The sequence below is a fragment of the Pteronotus mesoamericanus genome, unplaced genomic scaffold (genome assembly GCF_021234165.1).
Source record: "Pteronotus mesoamericanus isolate MK-2021 breed Mesoamerican mustached bat unplaced genomic scaffold, CSHL_Meso_final contig_557, whole genome shotgun sequence".
Classification (NCBI taxonomy): Eukaryota; Metazoa; Chordata; class Mammalia; order Chiroptera; family Mormoopidae; genus Pteronotus; species Pteronotus mesoamericanus.
In genome coordinates, this window is record NW_026555200.1 from 1390528 (window position 1) to 1418035 (window position 27508).

At 59.3% G+C, this 27508-nt stretch overlaps 2 protein-coding genes across 3 annotated transcripts in view; one reads left to right on the plus strand and one right to left on the minus strand.

Annotated features, from left to right (window-relative positions):
- The first annotated feature begins 622 nt into the window (after positions 1–622).
- Positions 623–4338, plus strand: MFAP2 (microfibril associated protein 2). Of its 2 annotated transcripts, none has more exons than XM_054579620.1 (8): positions 623–667; positions 2217–2306; positions 2529–2555; positions 2644–2730; positions 2856–2900; positions 3677–3764; positions 3975–4048; positions 4235–4338. In XM_054579620.1, exons 1-8 carry the CDS (start codon positions 631–633, stop codon positions 4336–4338), a joined length of 552 nt encoding a protein of 183 aa, XP_054435595.1. In that variant the 5' UTR covers positions 623–630. The 2 variants fall into 2 exon arrangements, with proteins under 2 accessions (XP_054435595.1, XP_054435596.1); XM_054579621.1 differs by having other exon boundaries at positions 631–667; positions 2220–2306.
- Positions 4339–5982: 1644 nt separating this feature from the next.
- CROCC (ciliary rootlet coiled-coil, rootletin) overlaps positions 5983–27508 on the minus strand; it is a 38664-nt gene continuing 17138 nt past the window's right edge. The window contains exons 17-37 of the mRNA XM_054579622.1: positions 26980–27210; positions 26025–26218; positions 25622–25749; positions 23780–23949; positions 22131–22310; positions 21333–21467; positions 20807–20950; positions 20128–20366; positions 19478–19637; positions 17657–17824; positions 16087–16456; positions 12718–12887; positions 12486–12606; positions 12017–12180; positions 10659–10874; positions 9845–10069; positions 9318–9467; positions 8808–9008; positions 8477–8608; positions 7554–7733; positions 5983–6525 (exon numbers count right to left, since the gene is read on the minus strand). Coding sequence (XP_054435597.1) covers positions 6439–6525; positions 7554–7733; positions 8477–8608; positions 8808–9008; positions 9318–9467; positions 9845–10069; positions 10659–10874; positions 12017–12180; positions 12486–12606; positions 12718–12887; positions 16087–16456; positions 17657–17824; positions 19478–19637; positions 20128–20366; positions 20807–20950; positions 21333–21467; positions 22131–22310; positions 23780–23949; positions 25622–25749; positions 26025–26218; positions 26980–27210 — 3765 coding nt within the window. The 3' untranslated portion in view covers positions 5983–6438. The remainder of the gene's footprint in view (positions 6526–7553; positions 7734–8476; positions 8609–8807; positions 9009–9317; positions 9468–9844; positions 10070–10658; positions 10875–12016; positions 12181–12485; positions 12607–12717; positions 12888–16086; positions 16457–17656; positions 17825–19477; positions 19638–20127; positions 20367–20806; positions 20951–21332; positions 21468–22130; positions 22311–23779; positions 23950–25621; positions 25750–26024; positions 26219–26979; positions 27211–27508) is intronic.

A 27508-nucleotide genomic window follows, 5' to 3' on the forward strand; every position in this document is an offset into this window, starting at 1 on the left:
CTTCTGGGGGTGGGAGCCCTGCCCAGGCCTGGCCGCCTTGGGAGCCCCGGGGCCTGTGCACGCATGCGGTTTCCTGCTGAGCAAGATGCTGAAGGCCCAGGGGCTAATTGGGAGCAGGCAGTGAGCTTGGCAGACGCTCCTGAGTGGGCCGCGATGTTGGCTGGACAGGGCTGGGGTCCCAAGGGCCCCGGGGCCCCGGGGTCAGGGGTTTACATGGTCAATGTATTAGACACCTGGGGAGGTCCTGGACCAGGGGCTGGGTATGGTAGTGGAAAAAGATAGCAAGGTCAGGGATGGTAGAGGGTTGGAAATGTCCCCTTGCTGAGCAGGGCAGGGTAGAGTCTGCCCATTTGTTAAGATCAGCCCTGGAGCCAAATGAGAGGCGTTGTCCCTTAGGGCTTGAACACTCAGTGGGCCATCGGGGACAGCAGATTTTCCTCCAAAGCAGCCCCTTCTCTAGACTCTGGGCCCTCTGCGTGCACCGCTTCTATTCTGGGTGCCTCCTTCTCCAGGCTGAGTCCGGGGAAGTGGAGGTGGGTTCAGCAGTCCTGGGTTAGTGGGCCTGGGGCGCAGACTGACCCCTTTCTTCCAGCTGTCTGACATCAGCCCAGCCCGCCTCACCGAGTAGCCATGAGCGCTGCCTACCTCTTCCTGCTATTCCTGCCTGGTAAGTGGCTCCTGGAGATGGGGGGGGTCCCCTTTTGTGGGTGAGAGCGAGGTTTGTGGGCGAGGGAGATGGCAGTGGGTCTTTGCTATGCCCTATGGCTAGCATTCAGCTCCCTGTGTCCCGGGGCCTCCTGCCTCCTGGACCACAACTGGACTAGCCAAGGCCTCCCAGAGCCTGAGGCATTTCCTGGGCTCTCACCCCAGCTGTCTGCAGCAGCAGATTGGTGGACCCTGGAGGGTGGGCACTCACCCAGGGGCAGAGGACCACACTCTTCCTCTCTCTCACTGACCCTCCCCGGAGCTCATGTATAGGGAGTGCAGGGTACCCAAGGCACGGACTCTAGGCCCATTTGGGGTTCAACTGCCCTATACAGTCTTGACCTTAACGGGGTCCCTGTTGGTCAAGTGACAAGTTATCAGTGGGGATCCAAAGGCCCTGCCAGGTGTAACACACACTCATGTAACTGATAGTTGCTGAGCTCCTACTATGTGTCAGGCACTAGTATAACCCAGTGCAGGCCCACCTGCCTGCCACTACGAAAGCCAATACTCAAAAGGCAGGTGCTGATGTAAAGGAAAGTGGTTTATGTGCAGATGCCGGCCACCTGGAAGATGGGGACTCATGTCTCAGAGCCCATCTGCACTTCTCATTGGAGGCAGAGGTTTTTATAAGGAGGGAGAGGGGAGTAGACAAAGAGGTCAAGGAAAGGGGTTGCAAAACTCTCCACGTGCAGACGCACACAGCCCATTCCAATAAGGCGCATGATGATTTGGTGTTTAGCCACCCGGGATTCACATCATCCCGGCCTCACATCATCCTGGCTCCATGGTTGAAGGTCAGCAAGTCTCCCGGAGCTGGGATGCTTGAAGGTCAGGGTCTGTGTCTTTTGAAGTTAGTTCCTTGGGATTCTTAGACAAACATGCTCTTCATCTATAAGCCACATATTAGAGTTAGCACTTACAGAAACGATGTCAAAAGAATGGCGGGGTGGGTTAGAGTTTTTCACCGTCATAATTTCCCACTGTTGCACTAAGCTGGGCCCTGGGAATCAATACAGCGATGAACCTGGCAGACAAAGCCCCGTCCTCGTGGTGCCGCCCGTCTGGGGAGGGGAGGGCTGTGCTATCAAGTAGACGTGATAAATGTCAGATTCTATTGAGTGCTGTGATGGACATAAACGGGAGGCTGAGGAAGGCAGGAGGTGGGCCCGCGAGAGCCTCTTAGCAGAGCTGAAATTTAAAGATCTGAAGAAGGTGACCAGAGTCACAGGCCTAGGGAGAGTCAAGCGCCAAGGCCCTGGGAGGGAAAGGAGGGTGCTGAGTTCCAGGAACAGCTGGGAGGCCTGCGTCAGGGAGATGGCCAGGATGAGGTCCGTGGGACGACACAGGACCAGGGGGTGTGAGAGCCTTAGCGGGTGAGGAATCAGTTTGGACCCTGAGGGTCTAAGAGCGCTTGAAGGGGCTTAGCATCTCACAGGCCCGCCTCCAGAAGTGCCTCGGGGCCCCTGCTGTCCCCGTGGGGCGCCCCCTATCGCTTTGTCTCCCCGCAGCAGGCCTGCTGGCTCAGGGGCAATATGACCTGGACCCACTGCCGCCATTCCCAGAGCACGTCCAGTATACCCATTACAGTGACCAGATCGGTAAGGCCTGTCCCCCCACCAGGTCCTCCCAGCCCTGCCATGTCTTCAAGGCCTGGATCCCCAGATGTGCAAAGGGGCTCGGCCAAGGACCCCGCGGGGTTAGGTGATGGGAATCAGGGTGGGGGTGGAGGGGTTGTCCCTGGCTCAGTTGTGACCTCCTTTGGCCCTGGGGCTGGGAGCTAGCCTGACCCCCGCCAATTCCACATCCATCTTTGTTTTCAGACAACCCGGACTACTATGATTATCAAGGTAAAGGGCAGGAGGCTGGGTAGGATGGGCAGACACCTGGGTGCAGGGGGCAGGGGAAGGAGAAGACCCCCTGTCATGTCTTGTGCAGAGGCCACCCCTCGGCCCTCCGAGGAACAGTTCCAGTTCCAGTCTCAACAGCAAGTCCAGCAGGAAGTCATCCCGGCCCCCACCTTCGGTAGGCCACAGCTCCTGTCAGCCCTGGGAGGGGCGGGGTCAGTGCCGGGGTGGGGAGAGGTGGCCTAACCCTGCCCTGAGGGGACCCCTCTCAGTGGTCTCGGCCTGCCCCTCTCCCAACACCAGAGCCAGGAAACCCGGAGACGGAGCCCACGGAGCCTGGGCCTCTTGGTAAGAGATTTCTTGACAGCTGGGAAAACAGGCACAGCCCGCGGTGGTAGAGGTGGGGCGGGGTGGGGCACTCATAGGACAGACTGCCAGGTCCTCTGCGTTTGCCCAGGTAGCCGGTGGGGTGGGTGGCTTGCAGATGTGCCCCTGCCTTAGGCCGCCAATCCAGGGCCCCCTAGGCAGCACTGGGAGACGCCCCTGCCCCCTGGGCCTGGCTGGAGGCTGAGCTGGCTGCCGGCTCCGGAGGGCCCTCTGCTCCCAGGCTCTGGGTGCAGGCAGCCTGCTGGCAGGCAGGTGAGGAAGGGGCAGGACGCCTAGGCTGGCTGAGCCGCCCGTGCCGCCCGTGCCACCCCAGCCAAGAGCCTGCGAGAGCAAGACTAGGTGGGATCCTGTCCGACCCTTGTGAGCTCAGTGCGGTCATGCGTGCACCTGCGAGGTCGGGGGGGACTGCTGTGACAGGGTGTGTGGCTGTGGATTTGTGTTTGAGTATTTGTATGTTTGAATACATCCTTCCAAGTGTGGTTGTGAATTTGTAAATGTATAACTACATTGTATAAAATTGGGCAGAGTGAGGTCCAACAATGCTGCGTGTGTATGTGTTGGGCATGCGCGCGCGCATTTTCGTGTGTGTTTTGGGGGTGTGGGCTGGGCTGGGGGGTGCAGGGCTTAGCTAGACCCTGAGATGAGAGGCAGTCTCTGGTGGGGAAGGTTAGGGGCTACTGCCCCCCAGCCTGGGCCCTAAGCCGCAGCCCCCCAGCCTGATCCCGCCTGTTGCCCAGACTGCCGTGAGGAGCAGTACCCATGCACCCGCCTCTACTCCATACACAAGCCCTGCAAACAGTGTCTCAACGAGGTCTGCTTCTACAGGTGAGCGCAGGCGGGCCATGGGGGCGGGGGGCCGAGGGGGCAGCCCCGGCCGGCCCAGGTGGGATCTGGGGAAAGATAAGGAAATCCCAAAGTTGAGCTCGACTCTGGTTGAGCCCTGGCCGGGGCTGGGGGCCCTGGGGCTGCAGTGCCAATTCCTGCCCAGGCCCCCCCCCCCGGTGGGGCTGACCCCTCCCCGGCCTCGTCCCCCAGCCTCCGCCGAATGTACGTCATCAATAAGGAGATCTGTGTCCGCACAGTCTGTGCCCACGAGGAGCTCCTCCGAGGTAGGCAGCCCCTGCCTCCAGGCCTCTCCCCGCCCCTGCCCGCTCGGGATGCGTCTGCCCGTCCATGTTTATGACACGTGTGTTAGGTGTGAGGGCCACTCCCAGGGGATCCGGAAGCCAGAATAGGGAGCAGTTTCCATCACCCAGCCCCACCCTGATCCCATGTCCTTTCTGCGCCCCCAACAGCTGACCTGTGTCGGGACAAGTTCTCCAAATGCGGTGTGATGGCCAGCAGTGGCCTGTGCCAGTCTGTGGCGGCCTCCTGCGCCAGGAGCTGCGGGGGCTGCTAGGGTGCAGCGGGCACCCGAGCCCTGGCCCCTCCTCAGATCCGGGGCCCTCAGGCCCCGCCTGACCTGGTGCTTTCCCTCCCGGCCTGACTGACATTCCTTTCATTCAGTAAATAGTGGACTGCGGCCTGGGGGTTGTCTCCGGCCCCACCCCAGCCTGTGGCCACGCCTGAGGCACCATGGGGGCTCCCCGCTGCAGTCTTCACCCCCAGGCGGGGGGCCTCCGGGGCCTCTCAGTGGGACCTGGGCGTCCGACGTGCCTTCTCAGTCCCTCTGAGGACAGTGCCCCCTAGCCCCTGAGGTAGGCTATGCCCCTCACCCCAGCTGGTCTGCTTGAATTTCCTACAGCCCTGGGCATAGCCCACCTGTTTTATATAAAATTAAAAACAAGTTTTTACAAAAGATTCAGTCATTCTTTGGAGACTACAGAGGGGGCGGCCAGATGCCCACACCACTACCTGTCCTCGCTAAGAGGTTCCTGGTCCCTCAAGAAAGGACTGTTCCAGCAACCGGTGGCTCTGCCTCTGCCCTCCCAGCCCTGCCTCCCCACCCACTGACGTCAGCTCTGACCTGCCGGGAAGATGGGCCGTGGCCTCTGGCCCCTGGGCTACATCCTAAGTAGAAGGTTCAGGAGCACAGCTTCTTGTCATCAGGGCCCATCCCGTCATCAGAGGGGTGAGGCCCAGGCAGGAGGCCGCCAGCACGGAAGCAAACGGTGAATACAGGGTGAAAGGCAGGAGGTCGAGGTAGGTGGACTGTGAGATCAAGGACATGGGCCGGAGGCGGGTGGGGGCTGGTGCGGTTCAGAGGGCACAAACAGGGCAAGCCAGTGCGGCACCTCTGCCCAGCCTGCGGGGCCCCGGCTCTGCGGCTGCTCAGCACCATCTTACCTAACCCCCCAAGCAGGCCTCTGCGGTGGGTACAATCAGTATGCGCATCTTACTGACAGAGAAACTAAGCCCAAAGGCTGGAGTCACCCGCCCAATGGTCCACCGCTAGAAGGGGCAGGGCTGAGCGGAACTCGACTCCGGTGGAGTTCATGGAGGAGGGTGGTTTCTCCTGGAAATACAGGCCGCCTTCCCTGTGTACTTCCTCCTAACCCTAACCCTGGGGCAGGTTCCCATTTGCAGATGAGCACGTGAAGGCTGACAGGTTGGGCACCGTTGCCCAAGCTCGCTCAGCAGAGCCAGGGCAAGACCCCACATTCACCCCCAAGGCCTGCGTTTGTTCACCTGCTGCCTGGAACGCTGCTCCCTGTCCAGAGGGCGGGCTCCAGAGGGCAGGCCCCACCCTGAGAAGCAGCCAGAGAAAGGGCTGAGAAAGCTGCAGCTGGACAGAGTCAAGCTGTGCAGGTTCCATTGCAGCTCCAGGCCTCCACAGCCCCATCTGTGAAATGGGGCGGGTGGTGCTCGGCCTGGAGACCTCCCCACCCTGCCACCCTGAGGCAGGCCTCTCTGAAGCTCCCCCCAACCCGAACTCCTGGGCCCCTCCCTGGGGCACCCACCCCTCTTGCCCCAGGCCCCACCTGTCTCCCCGCCCACCTTCCAGGTGGACGAGGCACATTGATAGTGAACAGACACATCTGTACAAAACCATTTTTAGAAAAAAGATCTTGTTATAAAATAACACAAACAGTTCTGAACAGTTAACATTATAAAAAGGTATAAAAATACAGGGATTCTGAACTCTGAGGAATTTCCTGACAAATGTTCTGAACTAAGGCAAAGAGGGCTCTGGGAAGCCAGGGCAGGGCCTGGGTCTCTGACCCCTGCCCGAGGCCTGGCTATAGCCAAGAGGGTCTCCCTGTCCCCTGGCTTAGGCTCAGCCACTCAGCAAGGGTCCTGTACAGCCTGGAGCGGCTCATCCAGGGAGGGGCGCTGGGCTGAGGTGGAGCCCACAGGTGGTGGGTGGGTGGCTCCTATGATGCTGGGAAGCCAGTGCTGGGTCTGGCCTGGCACTGGAGTCCCCGCCTCTCAGAACTGCCAGCCCAGCTCCTCCTCACCCTCATTTGAGCTCTGGTGGCCCTGACATGCTCAGGCTCTTGGGTGGATTGTTCTGGAAAGGAGGCCCCACTCCTGCCCCAGCTACCAGCTGGGAAGGGACTCATTTCTCTGGGGGCCTAGAGGTGGGGGAGAAGGATGCCGAGCTTCTCCGAAGTTCCTGCTGCAACTGTCCTTTCAGTGTGGACACCTGGGGAAGAAAGAGAAGGTAGAGCTGGTAGAGCCAGCCCAGGTCCTTAGCCTGATTCCAGAGAAAGGGGGGTAGCTGCAGCTGGGACCCCAGGAGGGACCCAATGCTGCCTGTTTCAGGCAAAGAACAGGCCTCACTAAGACCCAGGGTGTTTTCGCCCTGGCTGGTGTGGCTCAGTGGACTGAGTGCCGGCCTGTGAACCAAAGGGTCACCTGTTTGATGCCCAGTCAGGGCACATGCGTGGGTTGCGGACCAGGTCCGCAGTAGGGGATATGCAAAAAGCAAACCACACATTGATGTTTCTCTCTCTCTTTCTCCCTCCCTTCCCTTCTCTCTAAAAATAAATAAAAAATAAAGACAGGATTCACTTAAAAAAAGAAAAAGGAACCAGGGTGTTTTCTTCCCTTCTCATTCTGTTCCACGGGATAGTCAGGTGTCCTCTGACTGTTTGGCATCTCTTTGGGGCCGCCCTATGCCCACCCTCATCACTCAGATAGGCCTGGCGCTGGCCTGACTCCAGGGGCAGCCCTGAGACCCGGGCCTGGCTTCCCAAACCGGCCTTGCCCTGTAGACGCGATGAGGTCAGGGATGTCAGAAAGGGGCCTGGGACTGAAGCCAGTCAATGAGCAGCATCCCTGGGACTTTTCTTGTTGCTCTCAGGAAAAAAGCCCCCCTTGCCCCTGGGATCAAGGGTTGTTGGGATAACCCGAGGCTGGAGCTGCTGGGGCCACCTTTGCTGCCCAGGGAGGGGGCCTGCCTAGAGCCATAGGAGAGCAGAGCCATGGCAAGGGGACTGGGTTCCAATGACATCACTTAAGCCCTTGCTCCACCATGGTCGACACCACCAGACCATTTCAATTTTGGGTGCCAGAGGCTGCTTATACCCAAGAGGTCACACCCAGCCTCTCCCTTTCCCCTTCCTTCTTCCCTAGCTTCACACCTGTACCCTGGCCCAGGTGCCCAAGGCAGGGTCCTGCTGGCTTTGCCTCCCCCAGGGGAGGGGCCGGAGCCTGATCAGGCCTGAGTACCTGCTCCTCCAGCCCATGCACCTTCTGCCGGTGGGCCCGCTCCCGCGCCTCCAGGGTGCGTTCCGTCTGCACCTGGGCACTGCGCAGGCGCTCTACCTCCTGCTGCAGCTCCAGCTGCTGCTGCTCCTCCGTCTCCAGCCGGGTTGGGCTGTGGTCCTGCTCCAGCACCACCACCTGGGCCTGCAGGAGAGGCCGCCGGTCTGGAGTCTGGCCCCGTGCGTGTGTGCATGTGGCATGTGCGCAAGGACGTATCCCCAGGGCAGCAGCCTGAAGGCTCCTTGTAGCAAAGCCGGGGCAGGCAGGGGATGCAGGAGAGATCTGTGAGGTCCCGTTTGTTCTGACCCCCACCCCCGGCCCTCCTGGCCTGCGATTAGGGCACCTAATGACCTCCCTACTCAGACACACACACACACAGGTGTACTCAAACACAGGCCCATATACATATGGGCACAAAAGCAAGCATGTAAGTACCAGTGTTCACATGGGTGCGTACATATGCACTAAAGCCTAATATTCCTACATACATGATGACATACGTACACACCCACACAGATATAACATATTCTCAATACTCAGACTCACCACATTTGTGCAAAGGATTCCTGCGCAAGATTACTCTAAGGTACACTCATGCTTCTACATGCCCGTAACACACATGAACACACAGGCTAAGGTGCGAACCCGCCACTAGCATCTCTTTCCTCTGCACTTTGGGGAGGACCCTGCCCTCTGGGACTTCACTCTGAGCTTCCTCCTGCCCCAGGGTCTGGGCTCATGGGCAGTGGGCAGTGGGCAGTGGGCTGTGGTGGGCTGGCTGAGCCATCAACAGCTCCCGGGAAAGCCTGTCACTCAGACTGGGGTGAGAGGGGGTCATGGGTTAGGGAGAGAGAGGGTATCCAGGGCTGGGTGGGCAGGGGTGGGACCTCTAGCAGCTGGATCTGCCTCTGGGCCTCGGCCAGCTCCAGCTCGGCCCCTGTGAGCGTCCGGTCCAGGCGGCCCTTCTCTGCACTCAGCCGCATGGTGTCCTCATGGCTGCGAAGCTTCTCCCGCTCTACCTGGGCAGGGAGAGCAGGAGGGGAGCAGGGTGCCGGGATGGAGGGAGGCCTGGGAAGGGGGGTGCTCCAGGAGGTATGTCAGATCAGAGGCAGCAGGACCAGGAGTGCCAGAGGCCCCGGACCCTAGTGATGTGCAGCTGGGGCCAACCGCGGCTAGGACCTAGAGCAAGTGAGGGAAGGGCCCCGGGGAGCAGCCCACCTTGTCCAGTGTCCTCCTGAGGGCCACCCGGTCCTTCTCCAGCCGCAAGGCTGACCGCTCCACCTCCCGTTTCTCAGTTTCGAGCTGAGCCAGAGCGCGCTGCAGGCCGCCTAGGCGCTCCTGCAGCTGCCGCCGCTCGTCCTGCAGCTTCTGGACCATGCACAGGGCCGCAGCCTCGGCCTCTTGACGCTGCCGCAGCACCTACGCAGAAGCCAGCATGTCGCTAACTCCTGGGGCTTCAGTGTGAGCACCTGAAGCTTGGGGAGGACGCTGCCAGCCTGCCGGGCCCACGCCCAGCCGGGCAGCTGTGAGGCCCGCACCGGGGAGCTGTCACCCAAGGCCAGAGAGCTCTCCTCTTGGGGCCTCGGTTTCTCCACCTCTATAGTGGGGGCACCATGCTTCACTCCCTGGGCTTGTGGGGGATTCCTCCTCCCGAGAGGCTGGACCTGGGCTGGGGACGAGGCTGCGATAAGTGGGAAGGTCACCACTCCATCCCGCCCTGGTCCTCACCTCCTGTAGCTGCTGCAGCTGGCCCTCAGCCTCCGCCCGCTGCAGCTCCAGGTCCGCCACCTCGCCCCGCATCATCTGCATCTGCTCGCTCAGGGCGCTGCTCTGCTTCCGGGCCTCGGAGAGTGCCTGCCGGGCAGCCTCCAGCCGTTCCTGGGGGACAGGTCGATGATGCCAGGCGGGAATACACCCTCTACTCTGTATCTCATGCCAGTTTCAAAGCCCATGAGGCAGGTAGTCACCTCCCCTGGAGATGACAGCAGGTCTGGCCCACTGACCTGTGTAAGATGGGCTCCCTCAGACCCCAAATGCCTCCCCCATTAACCTCGCACCTGGTCCCTCCAAGCCTGTACTAGTGGGCTGTTAGTGCTCCCTCCGGAGCCTCCTCTTACTGGCTGATGCTCTTATTAAGCCCACCCCTCCCTCTCACTGATTGGCTCCTTAGGGCTTCCAACTGACTGCCCCATTGGCTAACTCACTCACTGGGGCCACCCCCAGCCAGACCCTGGAATCCCCCCCCCCCCCCGTACCTGGAGTACTTGGCGGTCGTGTTCACAGGCCTTCAGGGCCTTCTGCAGTTGCAGATTCTTGTCCTGGGTGCTGGTGAGGCTGGCACTGCTCTGGGCCAGAGCCTCCGTCAGACCCTGCACCTTGTCGCGCAGGGCCCCCTCGCTCTCCTCCACCTTGGCCAGGGTCCCACCAAGCCGCTCTACTGTCAGCTGCAGGGTCCCTGCCTTCACCTCACTGTCTGCCACCTGGCAGGAGAGACAGAACGGTAAAGTGGCTCTGTTCTCACTGTGGCCTCCAGAAGAAAGGTCCAACCCAACCCAAGCCAACCCCTTCCTACCTCCCTCTGGGCCTTCATCGCTGACACTCATTGTTCCCACGTGATCCTAGTGGCTCGGCCTACTGCCTTCTAGGCCCCACCCCACTGCTGGTTACCTATCCTACCCGGAGCGCCATCGACCTGGTTGTCTCGGACCCTGTGTTCTTGCCTTTGGTGTGTGACTGTGCAGGACTAGCAGAATTACTGAACAGTCCAGTTAGAGGCGAGCTTCCTGGCAGCCGAGGCAAACTAGGAAATGCGTGAACTCTACTTCTCTGACTTATCCAGCATGCTTCCTACGAGTGCAGATTCCATCATCGACCAGCCCTCAATTCCAATTCTGGGTCCGCCTCCTATCAGCTATGTTATCTTGGGTGATGACATCACCTCCCTGAGCCTCCGTCTGTCCGCCGTGAAACAGGGACAGATAATACCTCACAGCGCTGAGAGGTTTACGTAGTCTGTGTAAAGCACCTGGCCTGCAGATGAGGCGCCTGCGAGTGGGGGAGGGGACCCACCTGTCTCTGCAGGAAGTCTACCCGATCCTGGAGGACCTGCACCTGGGCCTCACGGTCGCTCAGGCCCAGGCGGCTGCGCTGCAGTTCCCCGTCCAGGGAGCGCCGCTGCAGCTCCAGCTTGATGGTGCGGCTCTCAGAGGCGTCCAGCACCTCCTTCAGACGCCGCTTGTCACTCTCCAGCTTCACCTCATTGGCCTTCATCTTGCTGATCTTCTCCTGTGGGTGGGGGAGGGGTCAGGCCTCAGCTGTCCACCCCACCCCACACCTGCTGCACCCCCCAGGACCCTTTGGAGGAAGTGGGGCATGGCCCAGAAGCTGCGTGAGGGACCTGAGTGTGTCAGGCAAGAGCCCTGGGCCCCACCGGCTTTCAGGGGGTGATGCCCCTCCTTCCCCCAAATGGGTTCAGATGGTGAAGGAAACCTGGGGAGTGAGAACAGGACAGGCAGACAGACTGGGGTCCTTCCATCCTTGTCACCACGCTGAAGAGGAGGTGCGTCAAGGGGGTGTTCTTACAACAGCCTCCAGGCCTGGCCTCTCTCCCCCCTGCTCAGAGCCCCATGCCTGCCCTGGCTGCACCCGGCAGCCCCGCCCTGGCTGCTGCCCAGCTTTGTTCCCAGCCTCCTTCTGCGGCCCCTGCGGCTGGGCCCGAGGCCAGAGCTGGAGCCGCAGACACAACAACCCAGCTCAAGCACGGCCTACAGCCAGAGGCAGGGGGTGGGCGGCCGGGGCAGCAATGGAGGGCCCGGGGAGGGAAGGGCGGGGAGGGGCGGAGGGAGGGAGGGAGGGAGGGACTCTGTGGCTGTGAGAAGGGCTCAAATCTTCGGCCGCCTTGAGTGTCACCACGGGGGCCTGTGCTTTCTGTCTCTCTCTCTCACACACACACACACACACACACACACACACACACACGCTCGCGCGCGCGAACAGATGTCCCCCAGTCACACCTAAAAACCCCAAAACACCACCCATGTGGCTCTACAAAGATGAAGGAAACAGAGGTCCCCTGAGAACAGCCTACACGTGAGGAGCTCATGGGCTCCATCTCTGTGAGACAGTTACCAGTCTCCCCGTTCTACAGATGAGGAAAATGAGATTCGGACAGGCTAATAAACAGCAGCACCAGGCTTCAGCCCAGGTCTGTCAAGTTCAAACGCCCAGCTCTTGCTTCTACAGCCTAGGGATCTCAACATAGAACAAGATAGTAGACCTGACCATGCTTTTGCAGAGTCACAGGCTGGTCACTTCAGTGGGTGCTGAGACCCAGGCAGGGAGAAAGAGATGCGCACAGTAGGACGTACTAACGTCCCATCAGCACGCAGGTCTTCCCCTCACCCCCGCTGCCCTCAGCTCCTGCCTACCTGGCTGGTCCGGAGCTCACTCTCGGTGGCCTGCAGGCTCCTCTCCAGGGCGGCCACCTGGTCGAGCGCAGCCCGCCGCTCCCGCTCGCTGCGTCGCACGCTCTCCTCCTGCAGCGCCAGCTCCGCCTGGGCCCCGCTCAGCCGCCCATCCACACTACGCCGGGCTGTGGCCCCCACCCCAGGGGTCAGGCCCGGCCAGGCCCGGCCTGGAGGCCTGAACGAGGCCACAAAATGCCCGGCCTGCTTGTCCACCCACCATGGGACCCGTCCCTGAGTCCTTGAGGGTCTGTATGTTTGGACCCGGGGTGGGGCTGACTAGGGAGGGTCCTCCAAAGGAGAGAGCCCCCAACTCAGGTCGCTGTGGCCAGGGCAGGGATGCAGGAGCCACTCAGGGCACCCCACAGCCTCCCACCTCTGCTGCCAAGAGCATGAGAGAGCAAAGCAAGCACTGGGGGTGGGTCAGACTCACCTTCCTCGCTCTGTGCCACAGCCTTCTGCAGCTGCTTGGCCCGGGAGGTGGCACTGTCCCTCTCGGCCTCCATGTCAACCAGCTGGCGACTCAGGGCACTTGTCTGGGCCCGAAGCTCATCCTGCAGTCCCAAGGTCAGGAGAAAGGGAAGACCCATGCTCTGATGACCTGCAGGTCCTCACTGGGCCCTCGGCTACCCAATTCCCCATCCAGCCACGCACACCCGCCTCACCCGCTCTCTCTGGGCGCTCCGAAGCTCCTGCAGGAAATCCCGGAGGGCCCCTCGCACAGCCTCCGGGTCCAGGTCTGGAGACACTGGGGAGGTAGCAGGTCGTGGGGATGGTGGCTCAGATCCAGGGCTGCGTTCCAAGGGGCTGGGGCTCCGGGGCCCTTCCCCACTTCCTAGAGGGAGAGAAGTGCAATGGCAGGGATGCAGCAGCCATGGCCTCCCCTGCCGGGATGGTGGCTGCAAGCTCCTGACGCACACTCCCCATCCCAGCAGCCCACGTGAGCGTCCCACCGCCCCAGTCACACCGCTCACCGGCCCTGGCTGCCCTCAGAGTCAAGCCCAACTCCCGTGCCATCACCTACAAGCCCTATTACTCACGCCAGCATGAGCATCTCACAAGCTGGCTATGCCCCATCACCATCAGCTCCCATGTTCTAGAACATTCCCTTTTCCAGCAGAGAAGCTGAGAAGCTAGGAAGCCTGGGACAGTCCTTCCCTGGCAGCTTCGGAGGGAGCAGGGCCCTGCCCACACCTTGAGCTCAGACTTCCGGCCTCCCGAACCGCGGGGCATAACTTTCTGTTGTTTAAGACTCCGCTTCAGGTACTTGGTTACAGCAGCTCAGGAAACTCAGGGCCTTTGCATATGCTGTTCCCTTCTCTCCTCACAATGTCTCTTTGCTTGGCCCATTCTTTTAGGTGTAAATGTAAAGTTCGCTCCCCAGAGGCGTCCCTGTCCCCAGACTGTGTTGAGGTGACCACATCCCACCCTGGTGGAGCTGTGATGTCTGCTCCCCACTCGGACCAAGAGCGCATGCAGGCTGCACCCCCGGGCCCAGTCCAAGGGTGGACACTCCATCACCGCGACACCTCCCTGTACTGAATGCTGGCACTGGGCCAGCGCTTTTCCTACATCACCCCCTTCCACCCCCACAGTAGTTCCCAGAGAGGAAAGGACCAGTCCCCCTTTCACGGGCTTCGCAGGTTCAGAGCTGAGATGACGATGGGCCACAGAGTCAGGGCGGCACCTAGTGGTCAACATCGTAACTGCAGGATGGGATTCAGCCTGTGAGCGTCCTCCAGCTTCCACCAAGTGACTCCCAATCTGCCCCACAGCTTTGTCAGCACCCAGAGAACCCACACCAGGACATTCACCCATTGCCCCCATCCTCTCAGAGTAAAAGCCAGCACTCCCATAGTGTCCTGCACAGACTACTTGAGCAGGTCCTTTGTCCCTGTGTCCTTACCTCGCACTCCTTGCACCTTGCTCCCTACACTCTGGCTGCTCTGTCGCTGTGTTCACAGGCCAGGGGCACTTCTTCCACTTGTCCTCAGTCTCTTCTCCCTTCCCTACCACCTCCTCAGTGGGGCTTGCCCTGTCTCCCATACACCCCTAGCCTCCTCCCTTGCTTTATCTTTAAAAAAAATTACTGATAAATATAAAATATGCCTTTCTAACCACCTCTAAGTGTACTATTTAGTGGCATTAATTCTATTCACATCACCATGCGACCATCACCACTGTTTCCAAATCTTTCCATCATCCCTATTGTGGGTTGAACCGTGTCTCCCCAAAATTCACACTGATGTCCTAGCTGCTGGTCCCTGAAAAGGTGACCTTGTTTGCTCATAGGGTCATTGCAGAATTTCGCTGGTTAAGATGAGGTCTTACTGGAGCAGTGGGGGCCCTACTCCAATATGGCGGGCCCTCTTAGAAAAAGGGGAAATCTGGAAACACCCTCAGGGACAAGACCATGTGAAGGCTGCAGTTATGCTGATGCAGCCGAAGAGCTGAGAAGCTAGGAAGCCTGGGACAGTCCTTCCCTGGCAGCTTCGGAGGGAGCAGGGCCCTGCCCACACCTTGAGCTCAGACTTCCGGCCTCCCGAACCGCGGGGCATAACTTTCTGTTGTTTAAGACTCCGCTTCAGGTACTTGGTTACAGCAGCTCAGGAAACTCATGCACCCTCAGAGACTCTGGGCCCGCTGAGCAGCAACTTCCCACAGCCCCTCGTAACCCCTACTCTACTTTCTGTCTCTCTGAGTTAGGCTGTTCTAGGTATTTTTGTGTAAGTGGGATCATTGTGCTATATTTGTCCTTTTGTGACGGGCTTATTTCACTTACTATTACGCTGTCGAGGCTTGTCCGTGTTGTAGCATGTGTCAGAATGTCATCCCTTTCTAAGGGTGAATACTCTTCCTGTGTATGGATACACTGCATTTTTGTTTACTTACTCATCTGTCTATGGACACTGGTTGTTACCACCTTCTGACTATTGCAAATAATGCTGCTATAAACACTGCTGCGCAAGTGTCTGTTCGAGCCCCTTTTGGGTATTCACCTACGGGTAGAACTGTTGGGTCCTATGATAGTTCTGAGGTTAGCTTTTTGAGAAATTGCCAAAATGTTTTGCACCATTTTACATTCTCACCTGCAAGGTGCCTGGGCTTATTACTCCTTACCTATTTTCCAGCCCTCACCACCCCCCATACGTTCCGTATTTCATTTCTGTAACCCATTTCTTGCCTGCTACTCCCATGCCTCGCCTACAAATGCCAGGAGCAGAACTGCTTGTTGGTTTCGTCTACTGCTCCAGCCTCGGTGCTTAAATTGTATTTGGCACATAGTAGGTGCGTAGTAAATACTGAGTAGCTGCATGAACGAATGTGGTCCTGGGGCTAAATCTGTGGATTTGAGCAGTTCATATCCTGCGGTGCTAAAACTCCGCAGGTTCCAGTCTAGGCCCTGGGAACCAAGGTGAGGCTGGGACAAGAGGAATGCTCCCAAAGGGGTGCTCACACCCCCTGAAGGACAGGGCTAATTTTCCCAGCGTCATCTGCTGGGCCTTGAGAGCAGGTGGGGCTGGGAGGATTTCTGAAAGGGTCCCTGGAAGGGGTCTTGGCAGACTGTGCATCTGCCTCAGGGAGGTGTCGGAGTCACATGCCTGACAGGAAGGGGTGTGGAGCTAGGGATGAAAGACAGATGAGGGCGGAGTGCCCATAAAGAGAGGGCGCGGTCAATCATAGAGGGTGGACACTCAAACACTGGGAGTTAGGGGCATCAAGAAGAGCCGACCTCAACCCCCTTTAAGAAGTGAGGTAAGGAGCCTGGATCAGCAAAGCCCAGGAGCCTTGGTGAGGGGGCGGGGCCCAGACTTACTTCAAGAGGAGCGTGGACCAAGGGAGTGACCAAGGGACCAAGTGACGTAGAAAGGCGGTCCTCCGCCAGGAGTTAGGGATTAGCCGAGAGGGCAGGCTTGAAATATGGTCAGCAAAGAAGGGTAGAACCCAGTGAAACAGAACTAGTCGTGGGGGCCAAGACCAGGAGTCTCCCTTCCTCATTCTCCCCGCCCATGGGTCATTGGGGCTTAGCTCACCTCCCGCTGGTGCAATGCGGCTTGGGGAGCCCATGGGCCGCGGGGCGGGGCTGGGCGCGCGACCCAGACCCAGGCCCCGGCGCAGGGCTGATCGTAGGCCGCCCAGTTGGACCTCGGCCGCGCGCCGCTGTGCCTCCACGCGGGCCAGCTCGGCCTCCAGGCCTTGCGCCCGGCCCTCCGCCGCGCTCAGCCGCAGCCCCAGCTCCGCAGCCTCAGTGCGCGCCGCCTCCAGCTTCAGCTCTAGGCTGCGGGCATTGTCCAGCTGCTGCTTCTCCGCGCTGCGCGCCTCCTCCAGGTTGCCTAGCAGGCCTCGTTCCCGGGTCCGGAATTCGCCCTCTTGCTCCTGCAGCTTCCGCTGGGCTCCCTGGAGCTGGGGCAGGGGTGAAGCCCTGAGCGGAGGGTCAGCAAGGCCGCCTCCCAACCCGACGCCCATCTCCCAGGCCCAGCCTAGAGCCCACGCGCCCCAAAGTGACGCGCACAACCCCTGTTCCTTCAGTGGTCTCCATCCAAGCAGGGGTGGACCATTCACAGGTGTGTAAGAAAACTATTAGAATTCTTCTCTTCCTTGTGTGCATATGCCTTCTAACATACACGGTTTACTAGTAATAAACTAATATCTAACACTTCCATAGACAGGACCTATCAGTGCCAAACACTAAGTACTTTCCCCAAAATAGTAACTCTACCACTATGAATCATCTCTATTCTACAAATGAGGAAACTGAGGCACAGAGCTGTTGTGTAACTTGCCCAAGGCCAACAACGAGTAAGCTGAGAGCTAGAATTCAAAGCCAGGCACTCTGGCTCCCAGAGCTGGCCTCTCACCCACGAGACACAGCCTCTCAGTGTACAGACTTTATCAATAAATCACACAGTGGGGAAACGTACTGAAAAATGATTTACTGATGGGAGTGCACCGTCTCTCTCATACATACACATGAGACGCAGCTCTCGGTACAGAGAATGAGTCCGCTTCTCCCTGTCGTCAGCTTCACTGCCACTGAGCAGCCTGGGCACGGATATCTGGGTGGGCCCCCCCGACTCCCGCACACCTCCCCTGCTGGGCTAGACCCTATCCCCTGAGTGCTCTGAAGCACAGAGAGGTTAAGTGACTTAGTCAAGGTCACACAGTAGATTCAATGTGGCAAAACAGCCACAAAAGACAGAGGGGAGATTTTGGATTCAGACAGATCTACGGGGTTGCGTGACCCTGCGGGGGGCGGGGGGGTCCCTTATCTCCCCAGGCCTTCATGTTCTGGTTCTCTCTGTAAAAAGGGGCTAACTGTGCCTGCCTCAGGAGCTTTCTGGGAGAATCAAACAAGGTTACACCTTCAGAGCTCCACCCTTCCCATCTCCCACTCCTGCCGCAAAGTTCTTGCAGCTGTTGTTGTTATTACCATTATACCCGGGGAAGACTCTTCAGGGGACAGGGGACAGGGACGAGTGCTAGGCAGTGGTCTCTTAAAATGAGAGTCCCCACTGCTTCTCCCAGGAGGGAAGAAGAGAGGCACAGAGCAGAGACCGCCTAGAGGGCCTCCCCTCCCCCACCCCGCACCACCCACCTAGTTACCTCCTGTCGCAAGGCCTCCAGGCTGGCCTCGCCCTTCAGCAGCTTCTGCCGGAGCCCCAGGGCCTCACGCCGGCCCTCCTTCTCTGCCCGCTCGCCTAGTGCCAAGCGGCCCTGCAGCTCCACCAGCTCGCGGCCCAGCCTGGTGTTCTCACTGTCCAGCATCTTCATCTGTGAGAGAGAGTGGACATAGGTAGGGCCCAGGACCCGTCCTCAGCACCCACAGCCCCCTCTAGCCCAGGGCATTACGGGTGAGTGCTCAAAGGTTCCCACAGCATCCTCTTCAGCTCTGCCCCTGTACCCTGTGCAGTCCAGGCCTGGCACGGGGGGCACTCATGGCCCACTGCTCTAGGGACATGTGCATTGGCTACCACCCCAAATCCACTGGGAGCTTGCCCCAGATACGTCCCCCGAGCTTGAGCCATGCCAGGCACCTGGGCACCGATGACCTCAGTTTACCTCCTAATCACAACTCTCTCTCACGGGGAGTCAGGAGGGAGTGCTGAGCCCCTGGGTGTTCTTCAGGCAGGAGCCACAGCTCCGTGGGTCACCTTTCACCTGTGCAAATGCTCGACTATTATGGAGTGCTCACCAAGTGTCCAGCCCTGTTCTGAGCACTTCACTCACATTAGAGCATTTAATCTTAACACAGTTCTAGGTGGCATAGGCACAAACATTATCCCCATTTAAAGGATGAGAAAACTGAAGCTCAGGGAGGCGAAGCGACTTGCCCCAAGTCACACAGCCCCAGGCAGCAGACTGGGATTCGATCTTAGGCAAGTGGGACGCTAAGGGGTGTTCGAAGCCCCCATGTCCCCACAGGAGTAGGGGTAAGGCCTTCCCCACATGCTAAAGTGAAGGGAATGCGAGATCATGCTGTGGCATGCAAAACACCCAGCGAGGGCCTGGCACACAAGTTTCAGGGACCCCTGTGGCTTCCAAGACTTCAGCCCAACAGGAAGGGCCTGGGTAGAAGGGGCCGCGGGGAGAGGTGGAAAGGATTTATATTCAGGCTGTAATATCTCTGGGGAAAGTAGAGCCTAGGGGCCAAATGGGGCTATTTCCTGTTTGGGGAGTCTTCCAGGGTAGCAGAGCCTGTGCCCACAGGGTCCAGGGCAGTGCCCTATAGACAGGAGGCACTTCTTAAATGCTTGCTCTTGCTGCTGAGTCTGGAGATGATCTAGTTCATGGGTCAGCAAAGTACAGGCCAAATTCCGCTGCTGCCTGCTTCTGAGAGGCCTTGCGCTAGGGTGGTTTACATGTTTTCAAATAGTTGGAAATAGTTCACTTTAAGTGCTTGAATTTTGACACGTGACAATGATATAAAATTCAAATTTCAGCGTCCACACGGTTTTAATGGGCCACACTTCCCCCACCCCCCGGCCCACGCACTGCGTTCTCTCTGTGATGACAAAGACAAGTAGTTGTAACAGACTGTGTGACCCGTAAAGCTGGAAACATTTACTATTGGGCTCTTCACAAAACCAAGTTTGCCAGCTCCCGGTCTAGTTCACAGGATCTGCACCTCCTGTTCACAGACTCTTCTGCGAACTGGACAAGAGCTCCAGATCCTCCTCCTGGAGAAATGTGAGTAAGTATGTACGCAAATGTACACAAACGTGTGCATATACACACTTTTGCACACAGCTTCAAGGGTTCGAGGACTCCCCAAAGCCCATCTACTAATACCAAGATTAGTTAAGAAGCCTTGTTAGAGTTCAAGCCATGGGTTTAGAGATGGAGAGCCCTGGCTCCAAAAATGGGGGCTACTGGCCCAGCTGCAGACAGCCGGTGCCGGGGAAGGTGCAGCGCTGTGCAAGGTACCTGCCGCCGGAGCTCCTGCAGCTCCCTGCGAGCCTCCAGCCGCGAGCGCTCCACCTCCTGCAGCCCAGCCCGCAGCTCCCCGGCCTCCTTGCCCATGGCCACCCGAGCCTCTTCGAGGAGCGTCAGCTTCTGCTCCTTGTCCTCATTGGCAAGCTTCAGGCTGAAAGGGGCAGGGGACAGAGGTCAGAGGCAGCCCCCAGGTCCGAGAAAGGGTACAGCGTGTAGCTCTACACCAAAGTCCCTTCCTGTAATTCTGGAATGGGGCTGACTGGCTCTTGGCCTGAAGGTGCCCCAAGTGCTGCCTGCCCACAGGGCCCCATCCTGAGCTGCGCCCTCCAGGGCTGGGCCCAGGCCCTCGGCTGGGAGAGGTGGACCAGTGACTAGGCTGAGGGGCACGCACTAGTCTCTAGGGTGATGCCACCAGCTCGGGTCCGAGTCTGGACCCAACTCTGCCTGCTGCCACCTTTCCCCTCCTTCGGGTAGGAAAATAACCTAAATCGGCCCAAGTGCCAAGCTTGATTCGAGGGCAGGGAGTCCCCACTTGTGCCATTTCTTCAACCTTGGGGGTCAAGTTAGCTTCCAGGGGCAAAATTTAGTGCGAAGGACAGGGCTCGGGGAAGGACTCGAGGCAACCCCTCCCGACGCCCCACCTGATCCGCTCGCTCTCGGCCTTCTTCACAGCGGCCCGCAGCTCCTCGTTGGACCGCCGCAGGGCCTCGCGCTCCTTGGCGCCCTCGCTCAGGCTGCGCCGCAGCTCGCCCGCCTCCTGCCGCTGGGCCTCGCGGCCATCCTGGCTCTCTCGGACCTTGCGCTGGGCCTCCAGCAGCTCCCGCCGCAACCCATCGCGGGCATCCTCCAGCAGGCGCAGCTGCGTCCGAAGCTCCTCTGCCTGGGAGGACAGCGGGCTGTCACCAGTCAGAGGTTGGGTTCCACGCACGCTGGGCCTCCGTGGAAACCAGCCCACCCCAGTATCCCTGGCCAAAGGGGCACCTGCCCCATTGCGCTGCACAGACTCAGACCAAAGGCGTTGAGCTATGATTCAGTGCAAAGCAAGCTGGAGTCAGCAGTGTTTTGGTCTGAAAGAAGCCATCAGGATGATCCTATGGACAACGCCAAGAGGGCAGGGACCCCCAGCCCCTCCTGGGTGCCCCAAGAATCCGCATCCACGTAACAAGCACTCAGAGATATCTGCTGCCTCCTTTCTCAGGGGCCATTCATTTATCCTTGAACGCAGGGATGAGCCTTACATTGTTTTGGGCTGCCGCTGAACCAGGCCCCCAGCAGCATTTAGGGGGCGCTGCCCAAAAGGGCACAGGGTGGACAGCTCACCTCGCGCATGCAGGACTCCCGCTGCCTGCCCAGGTCCCGGGCCTGCTCTTGCAGCCTCTTCACCTCCTGAGCGTGGGCCGCGGCGGTCTCCTCAAGCTGGGCCCGTAGGTCCCGCAGCTCGGATGTTAGGGCGTTCATGGTGCTCTAGGACAGACTGGCTCCTCAGAGGGCGCCGTGCCCCCTCCCTCATCCCCCCCACCTCCTCGGTGCTCCCAGCTGGGCCAGCTGAACTGTCCACTTTCAGCTCCAATCGCGGTCCCTCCCACTGGCTGGCCAGGCCCTCTGCGATCCCTTGGTGCCTAGAGTGCCATCCAAGTAGCTGGTCCCTGCCTCAGGCTAGGGGGTTCACCGAGGCAGAGCTGTGCCGCTGCCCTCAGATGGGGACTCCCAGGGAAGGGCTGAAGCTCTCTGCATAGCCTGGAGGCTTCCCCAGGGCACAGCCATGCCTCCCCCTCAGATAGGGGCTCCTCCAGGCGGGGCTGAGTCTCCCAGCTCAGATGGAGGCCCGCCCACCCGGCCTGCCTACCCGGTCCTGCTCCTGCCGGCTCTGAGCATCTCGCTTCTGTCGCTCCATCTCCAGAGAGATGGTGGTCAGGCTGTGCTGCGTACCCATCAACTTCTCCGACAGTGCCGTCTTCTCAGACTCCTTCAGTGACAGGGCCTGGCGGGGGCAGGGAGACAAGGGCCTGGGCGGTTGATCGGGGCTGGAGGCATGTTCAGTCCCTCCCATGTTGCCCTGGGTAATGTGCTCACAGCGTATCTGGGGCCATGACCGGGCCAACACAAGTAGACCCAGGACTCACCCTTCCTGAAGCACCAGAAAAGGATACAAGAATAATGTAACTCCGGACATGGACACACCTTACACCTTGCTAACTTGCCACAACAGCCCTGAGGCAGGACCCTTCATTATTCCCGCCTTACAGATGAGGAAACTGAGGCTCAAAGAGATAAAGTAACTGGCGCAGGGTGACACAGCTGGTGAAGAGAAGAGAAAGACGCGGCCTGCCCTGTCTCCATGGCATTACGGGAGAGTCAGGAGTCAGTTCTTTTTGAGGAGGGCCAGCGGATACACGTGGGCATTGCGGGCACTGCTCCGGAGGCAGGCACAGGGGTGCCGCACCCGGCCTGGGGTGGCCGGAGTGGGGTGGGGGAATGTGGATCGGTTTTCCTGGAACCAGTGCTCACGGTGTCACGAATGTGGCTGCTGCTCAGCGAGCTCCCCGTGTCCCAGGCATGGCTTAGGGACCCCCCGCTCCTAGCTGCTGGGTGGCTGAGCAGGAAGCAGCCCCAGAACCCTGGCCCCACAGCAGGGCTCACGAACCTGCTGCTTCTCGCTCTCGGCCAGGAGCAGGCCCTCGTCGCGCTCCTGCTGCAGGGCAGCGATCTCCTCGCTCAGCTCTTCCTTCTCGGCCTCCAGCCGGGCCAGCAGCTCCTCCTGCTCCCGCTGCAGCTGACTCTGCAGCTGGGCCCGTTCGGCCTCCAGCTCCCGCCATGCTGCCTCCTGGGGGCCAGGCCCAAGCACGTGACCCACGAGGCTAGGGCCACCTGTACCCCAGACCCTGAGGGACAGGTGACCAGGAAACTATAGGTCAGGTAGATGACAAGGGCCGTGGCAGGGACACGCCAGGGCTGTGTGAACCCCTAGGAGCAGCAGCCCTGGCCTTGGGGTCAGAGAACGTTTTCTGGAGGAGAGACGAGCAGCAGTCAGCCAGGAAAAGAGGGGAAAAAGGAACCTCAGGCCCAGAGTAGAGCCCCAGAGATGGCCTGGAGGGAGGAGGAAACACAACACACAGAGAATTCATACTAGTGAAGGGTCACTGGAGCTTGGAAAACAAAGGGGACATGGTGAGCAATGGGGCCAGAGCCACAGGAAGCAGCCAGGCCAGGCCAGGCCTCGTGGGCCGTAGGGAGGGGTGGGCCCGACTCTGAGGACAGTGGTGACAACAGAAAACCTTAGGCTAGAGTGATAAAGAGAAACCTAAACGTGAAACTCGGGGGTTGTTCAGGAACTGAGAAAGGGGGACCGGGATCGCAGGTAGCGGCCGAAGGGAGCTGGGCCGGCTGCGAGGAATGAAGGGGGCTTGGGGTCGGGGGTGTCGAAGTGGCAGGAAAGAACACAGATGTTGGTGACATTAAGAAGCCAAGTCAGGCAGGGCAGGGAGAGTAAAGACGGCACAGGAGTTTGCTCCCTGGGGACCAGGCAGTCAAAACCCATAGGCAAAGAACCAATGGCCCACCAAGGGTCTGAGGACGGGGCCTGGCACCTCTGTGAAACTTCGAATGCTTCGCTGCCACCTGCTGGCGAGTCAGCGTGAATGGCACCCCTGGAGTGAAAGCCTGAACCTCTGACAGAGGCAGCCCTGCGCAAGATGTGTGACCGGCCCCTGTCCCAAGGCCTAGCCCACCTGTACCATAATAATAACAGCCAGCATTTATGGAGCATTTGCATGCCAGTCACTACAATAACCCTTTATATAGATTATCTCAGCTCGTCCTCCCAATACCCTATACAGTCCTTATCCCCATTGTTACAGACGGGGAAACAAAGGCACAGAGACCGTAAGTAATATGCCCAGTGTGTCGCCTAGATCAGGCCCACATCCAGGCAATACAACTCCAGAGCCAATGTTCTGTCTTCTAGTGACCTGGTCCCTCACCCTCACCTTCCTTCCTATGTGTTCAGGTCTTGGAGTGATCCTTCATAGGCAAACAGCAACTCTTAGCAAATGAAAGTGCTTTCCTGAACCAGGATCACCCGGGCTGGACCAGGTTTGGGGCCTAGGAATCTGTATATTTGATAAGGAGTCCCCGATGTTTTCTTCCCAGGTTCTCCCAGGGCCCCCTGCCCTGCACAAAGATGAAGTCCCATTTCACAGAGGTGGAGACCAAGGCAAAAGGCGACTGACTCCCTGAGATCACAGAGGAGACAGAGGCTCCGAGCCCCACCCACCCTGACCCAGCTGCCCCAACCTTCTCTCGCTGGAGCCGCTGCAAGTCCTCCTCGTGGGCTGCCCGCTGCTCCCGCAGAGACGCCTGGGCCTCCCGCTCGGCCTGCACCAGCTTCTGGGCCATCAGCTCCTTGTCCAGAGCCGCCTTCTCCTCTGCAGTTGTCATCTGCTGCCGTAGGCCTGCCAGTTCCCCTGCACAGGAAGGACGAGGGGAGGGGACAGGCTGGGGTCGAAACCTCCCCATGGGTCAGCAGACTCAGGCCAGGTGGGCCCTGTAGGCAAAATCCCAGAGGGAGAGAGCCCATCTGGTCCCTAGGCTAGTTTCCTTGGAGAAGCTTCTCGCCCTCTGGACCTCAGTTTTCCCATCTGCTGCTTGAGCACACTGGCCCTGCCTCCTCCCTCCCTACCTGGAATGGCATCAAAGGGATGAAATGACTGAAGAGGAGCTCCCCACAAATGAGGAGGACAGCAACCCCCATTATTGACGGAGTGCTTACTCACTTAGGCACCCAGTCAGGCACCTGGCCGAGCACGTGGCAGAGGTAACCTGAGCAGAGCTCCCTAGCTGGCCATGGCAGCTTACCTCACCCCCAACCTACAGATTGGGATGTGGAGGCTCGGAGGAGACAGGAAATTTCCCACAGCTGCAGCTTTCCGTGCGGCATCTTCTTTAATGACTAACTGCCTTAGACACACTTGGTGGGCTATTAGCTGCCGGCACTAACGGAGGCGACCACAGGGAGGGTGTACCCTGCTGTAGATGGTCTAAAAACCATCCCCTTGAGCCCTGGCTGGTGTGGCTCAGTGGACTGAGGGCCTGTCTGCGAACCAAAAGGTCACCGATTTGATCCCCAGTCAGGGTACATGCCTGGGTTGTGGGCCAGGTCCCCAGTAGCAGGCACAGGAGAGGCAACACATTGATATTCCTCTCCCTCTTTTCTCCCTCCCTTCCCCGCTCTAAAAATAAATAAAGTCTTAAAAATATAGATAAATAAAAACCATCTCCTTGCCCTGGCTGGTGTTGTTCAATGGATGGAAAGCCAGCCTGTGAACCAAAAAAGGTCAGGGCACATGCCTGGGTTGCAGGCCGGGTCCCTATGTGGGGACATGCGAGAAGCAACTGATTGACGTTTCTCTTACACATCGATGCTTCTCTCTCTCTTTCTCTCTCCCTTCTCTCTCTAAAAAATAAACAAACAAAATCTTTAAAAATAATAATAAAATAAATAAATAAAAACCATCTCCTGGGTTGGAAACCCACCAGAGACTCTCAGCATCTCCCTTCCTGGTTCTGTCGGGCTCGGGTGGACATACACAGGGAAGTTCATTTTCATGGCCCAAGGAGGTACTTAATAAATATTTACGGAGCGAGAAGAATCCCCGATTTCAGAGCCCGGGCAGGCTCTGGGAGGGAAGCAGGGAGAGAAGCTTCCCTGAAGAGAGAAGCAGGGCTGGGACGGCGGGGCCAGGACTGTGGGGCCGAGAGAGTCGTTTGGAAAGGCAGCAGTGGCTCCACAGAGAACTCAGGACTCTCTAAGCGCCCTGATGGCGATACACAGCAGGCACACAGGCCGAGCCAGGCGCTGTGCCAAGGCCTCCACAAGCCTGCCTCACCCCATCCTGGCAACAGCCGCAGAACGCAGGCAATAGCACCCCTAAATGTCAGATGAGGAGCCTGTGGCCCAGCGAGGGAAGGGGCTTGTTCGGGAAAGCTCAGATCCCAGTGGCAGCAGCAGAACTGGAAATTAGATCAGCCAGGCCCTGAGGGCAGTGCTCCCAACTTCCGTGAGACTCCAGAACTTGGCAGGTTATAGCCCAGGCTGGAACCCGGTATTCCGTGCCCACCCTCTGGTTTCCCCCATACCAGTCAGGGTCTCCTTGGCCAGCAGCAGGGCCTGCCCGTCAGCTTCCAGCTGCTCCCGGCGGGCCTCGAGCTGGGCCAGCTGCCGCTGCACCTCGAACAGGCTGCTCTCCAGGGCTTCCTTCTCCAAGCTGCAGCACACACAACCGTGCAGGCCTTAGGACTCAGCCTCTGGGGCCTCAGGAAACTGTGGATCCCAGGGCGTGGCCAGCCGTGGGCCGGGTGCCAACCTACCTGCCCAGCCGGGCCCACGCTCCCTGGGGAAGCCTGAGCCATAGCTAGGACGCATTGGCAAGCCCAGCTCCTCGGTAACTATGCCTGCAGGCCAGTGCCAGGGTGTGACGGGTGACAGAGTGGCCCCAAGCAGAACCCCCCCGAGTGGGTTGGGCAGAGCCCCAAGCCTTACCGCAGGCGCGTGGCTTCCTCCAACAGGGTCCGGCCTTCACGCTCTGCTGCCGCCAGCTGCACAGCCAGGCCGGCCCGCTCCTTGGCCAGCGCCTCCTTCTCCCGGGTCACCCGCTCCAGCGTCTCCACCTGCCGTTGCGTCTCCCGCCGTGCCTGCTCCAGCTCATGCTCCCGCCCGCTGAGCTGCCGGGAGAGCTGGCACCCACCCAGGCACTGTAAGCACCACCCTCAGACTCCCCCAGCCTGCTCATCATGCAGCACCCCAACCCTGGGCCTGAGCCAGCCCCCTGGCCTGACAGGCAGGAGGCCCGGGTTTGAGCCCAGTCTCCGCCCTGATGTGCTCTGTATACCTGGACAAATCATAGACTTCTCAAACCTGCAATACACTCACACACATAACAAGGGTTCTCACTCAGTTTGGGTTGTAACAGAACCCTTTTTGTACTCCCAAACTTCAAGAGAAGCTGAATATATAAAACAGACCAGAGTCCTGCTTTGCACCCCTTAGAATGGGAACACGGAGCTTGCTCCCTGCGCCTGTGGCCCGCCCCTGAGAGGCCCCTCCCAGGAACCCAGGCCTTCCAGGACAGACACCATAGAAAGGTCCCTTCCAGCTATGACGTTTCAACAGACCCAGGATTCCAATTCTAAAATTCTCTACCTATTCTCACATCAGTAATTGTTACTGAGTGGTGATTCAGCTGCCAAGTGCTTATGCGGGTTTCCTCTCTAGAACAGCCCTTTGTGATAAGAATGATTAGCCCCATATTACAGATGGGGCAACTGAGGTATGGACAGGTTGAATAGCATGCCCAAGGCCCCAGCGGACAAAGGTGGAGCTGGACTTAAACCCACATTCAGGCTCCTGAGCCTGTGAGTTACCCCAGGGCAGGGTGCAGAAGTCTGGGAGCCTAGAACTCTTGCCCCACCTGCTCCCCATCCCCCACATCACCCACCTGGGCCAGCTGCTCCTGCAGCCGGCAGCGCTCCTGGTGCAGTGTGGGGACCTGGTGCTCCAGGGCCTGCCGGGCCTGCTCTGCCACCCGCAGGGAGCCCTCCAGGCCCTGCCGATCCACCTCCTGCTCCAGCCGCAGCTGTTCTAGTCGCTCCTGCTCCTCCCGAGCCAAGGTGGCCTCCTGTTCCACCCGCCGCTGCTGGCCCAGCAGGGCTGCCTTCTCCTCCTCCAGCTATGGGTCCGGGTGTGGGGGGCGGTGAGTGAGCGGACCAGCCCAGCCTCTTCACCCTCTCCACCAGAGAAGAGGGTCCCACCTAACACAGACCACCCAGGGGAGGCTCCCTAGAGGGATGGGGCGGTGCCCTTGGGCATGTGGACACTGGGGAGAGGGGAGAAGGGAGGAGGCCCCACGGAGATTCTTTTCAACTCAGGCCATGAAAGAGGATAGATAGACAGATGGAGTCAGAGACAGAAGGGCAGAAACAGAAAGAGGGAGGGAGCAAGACAGAGAGGTACAGGGACAGAGGTGT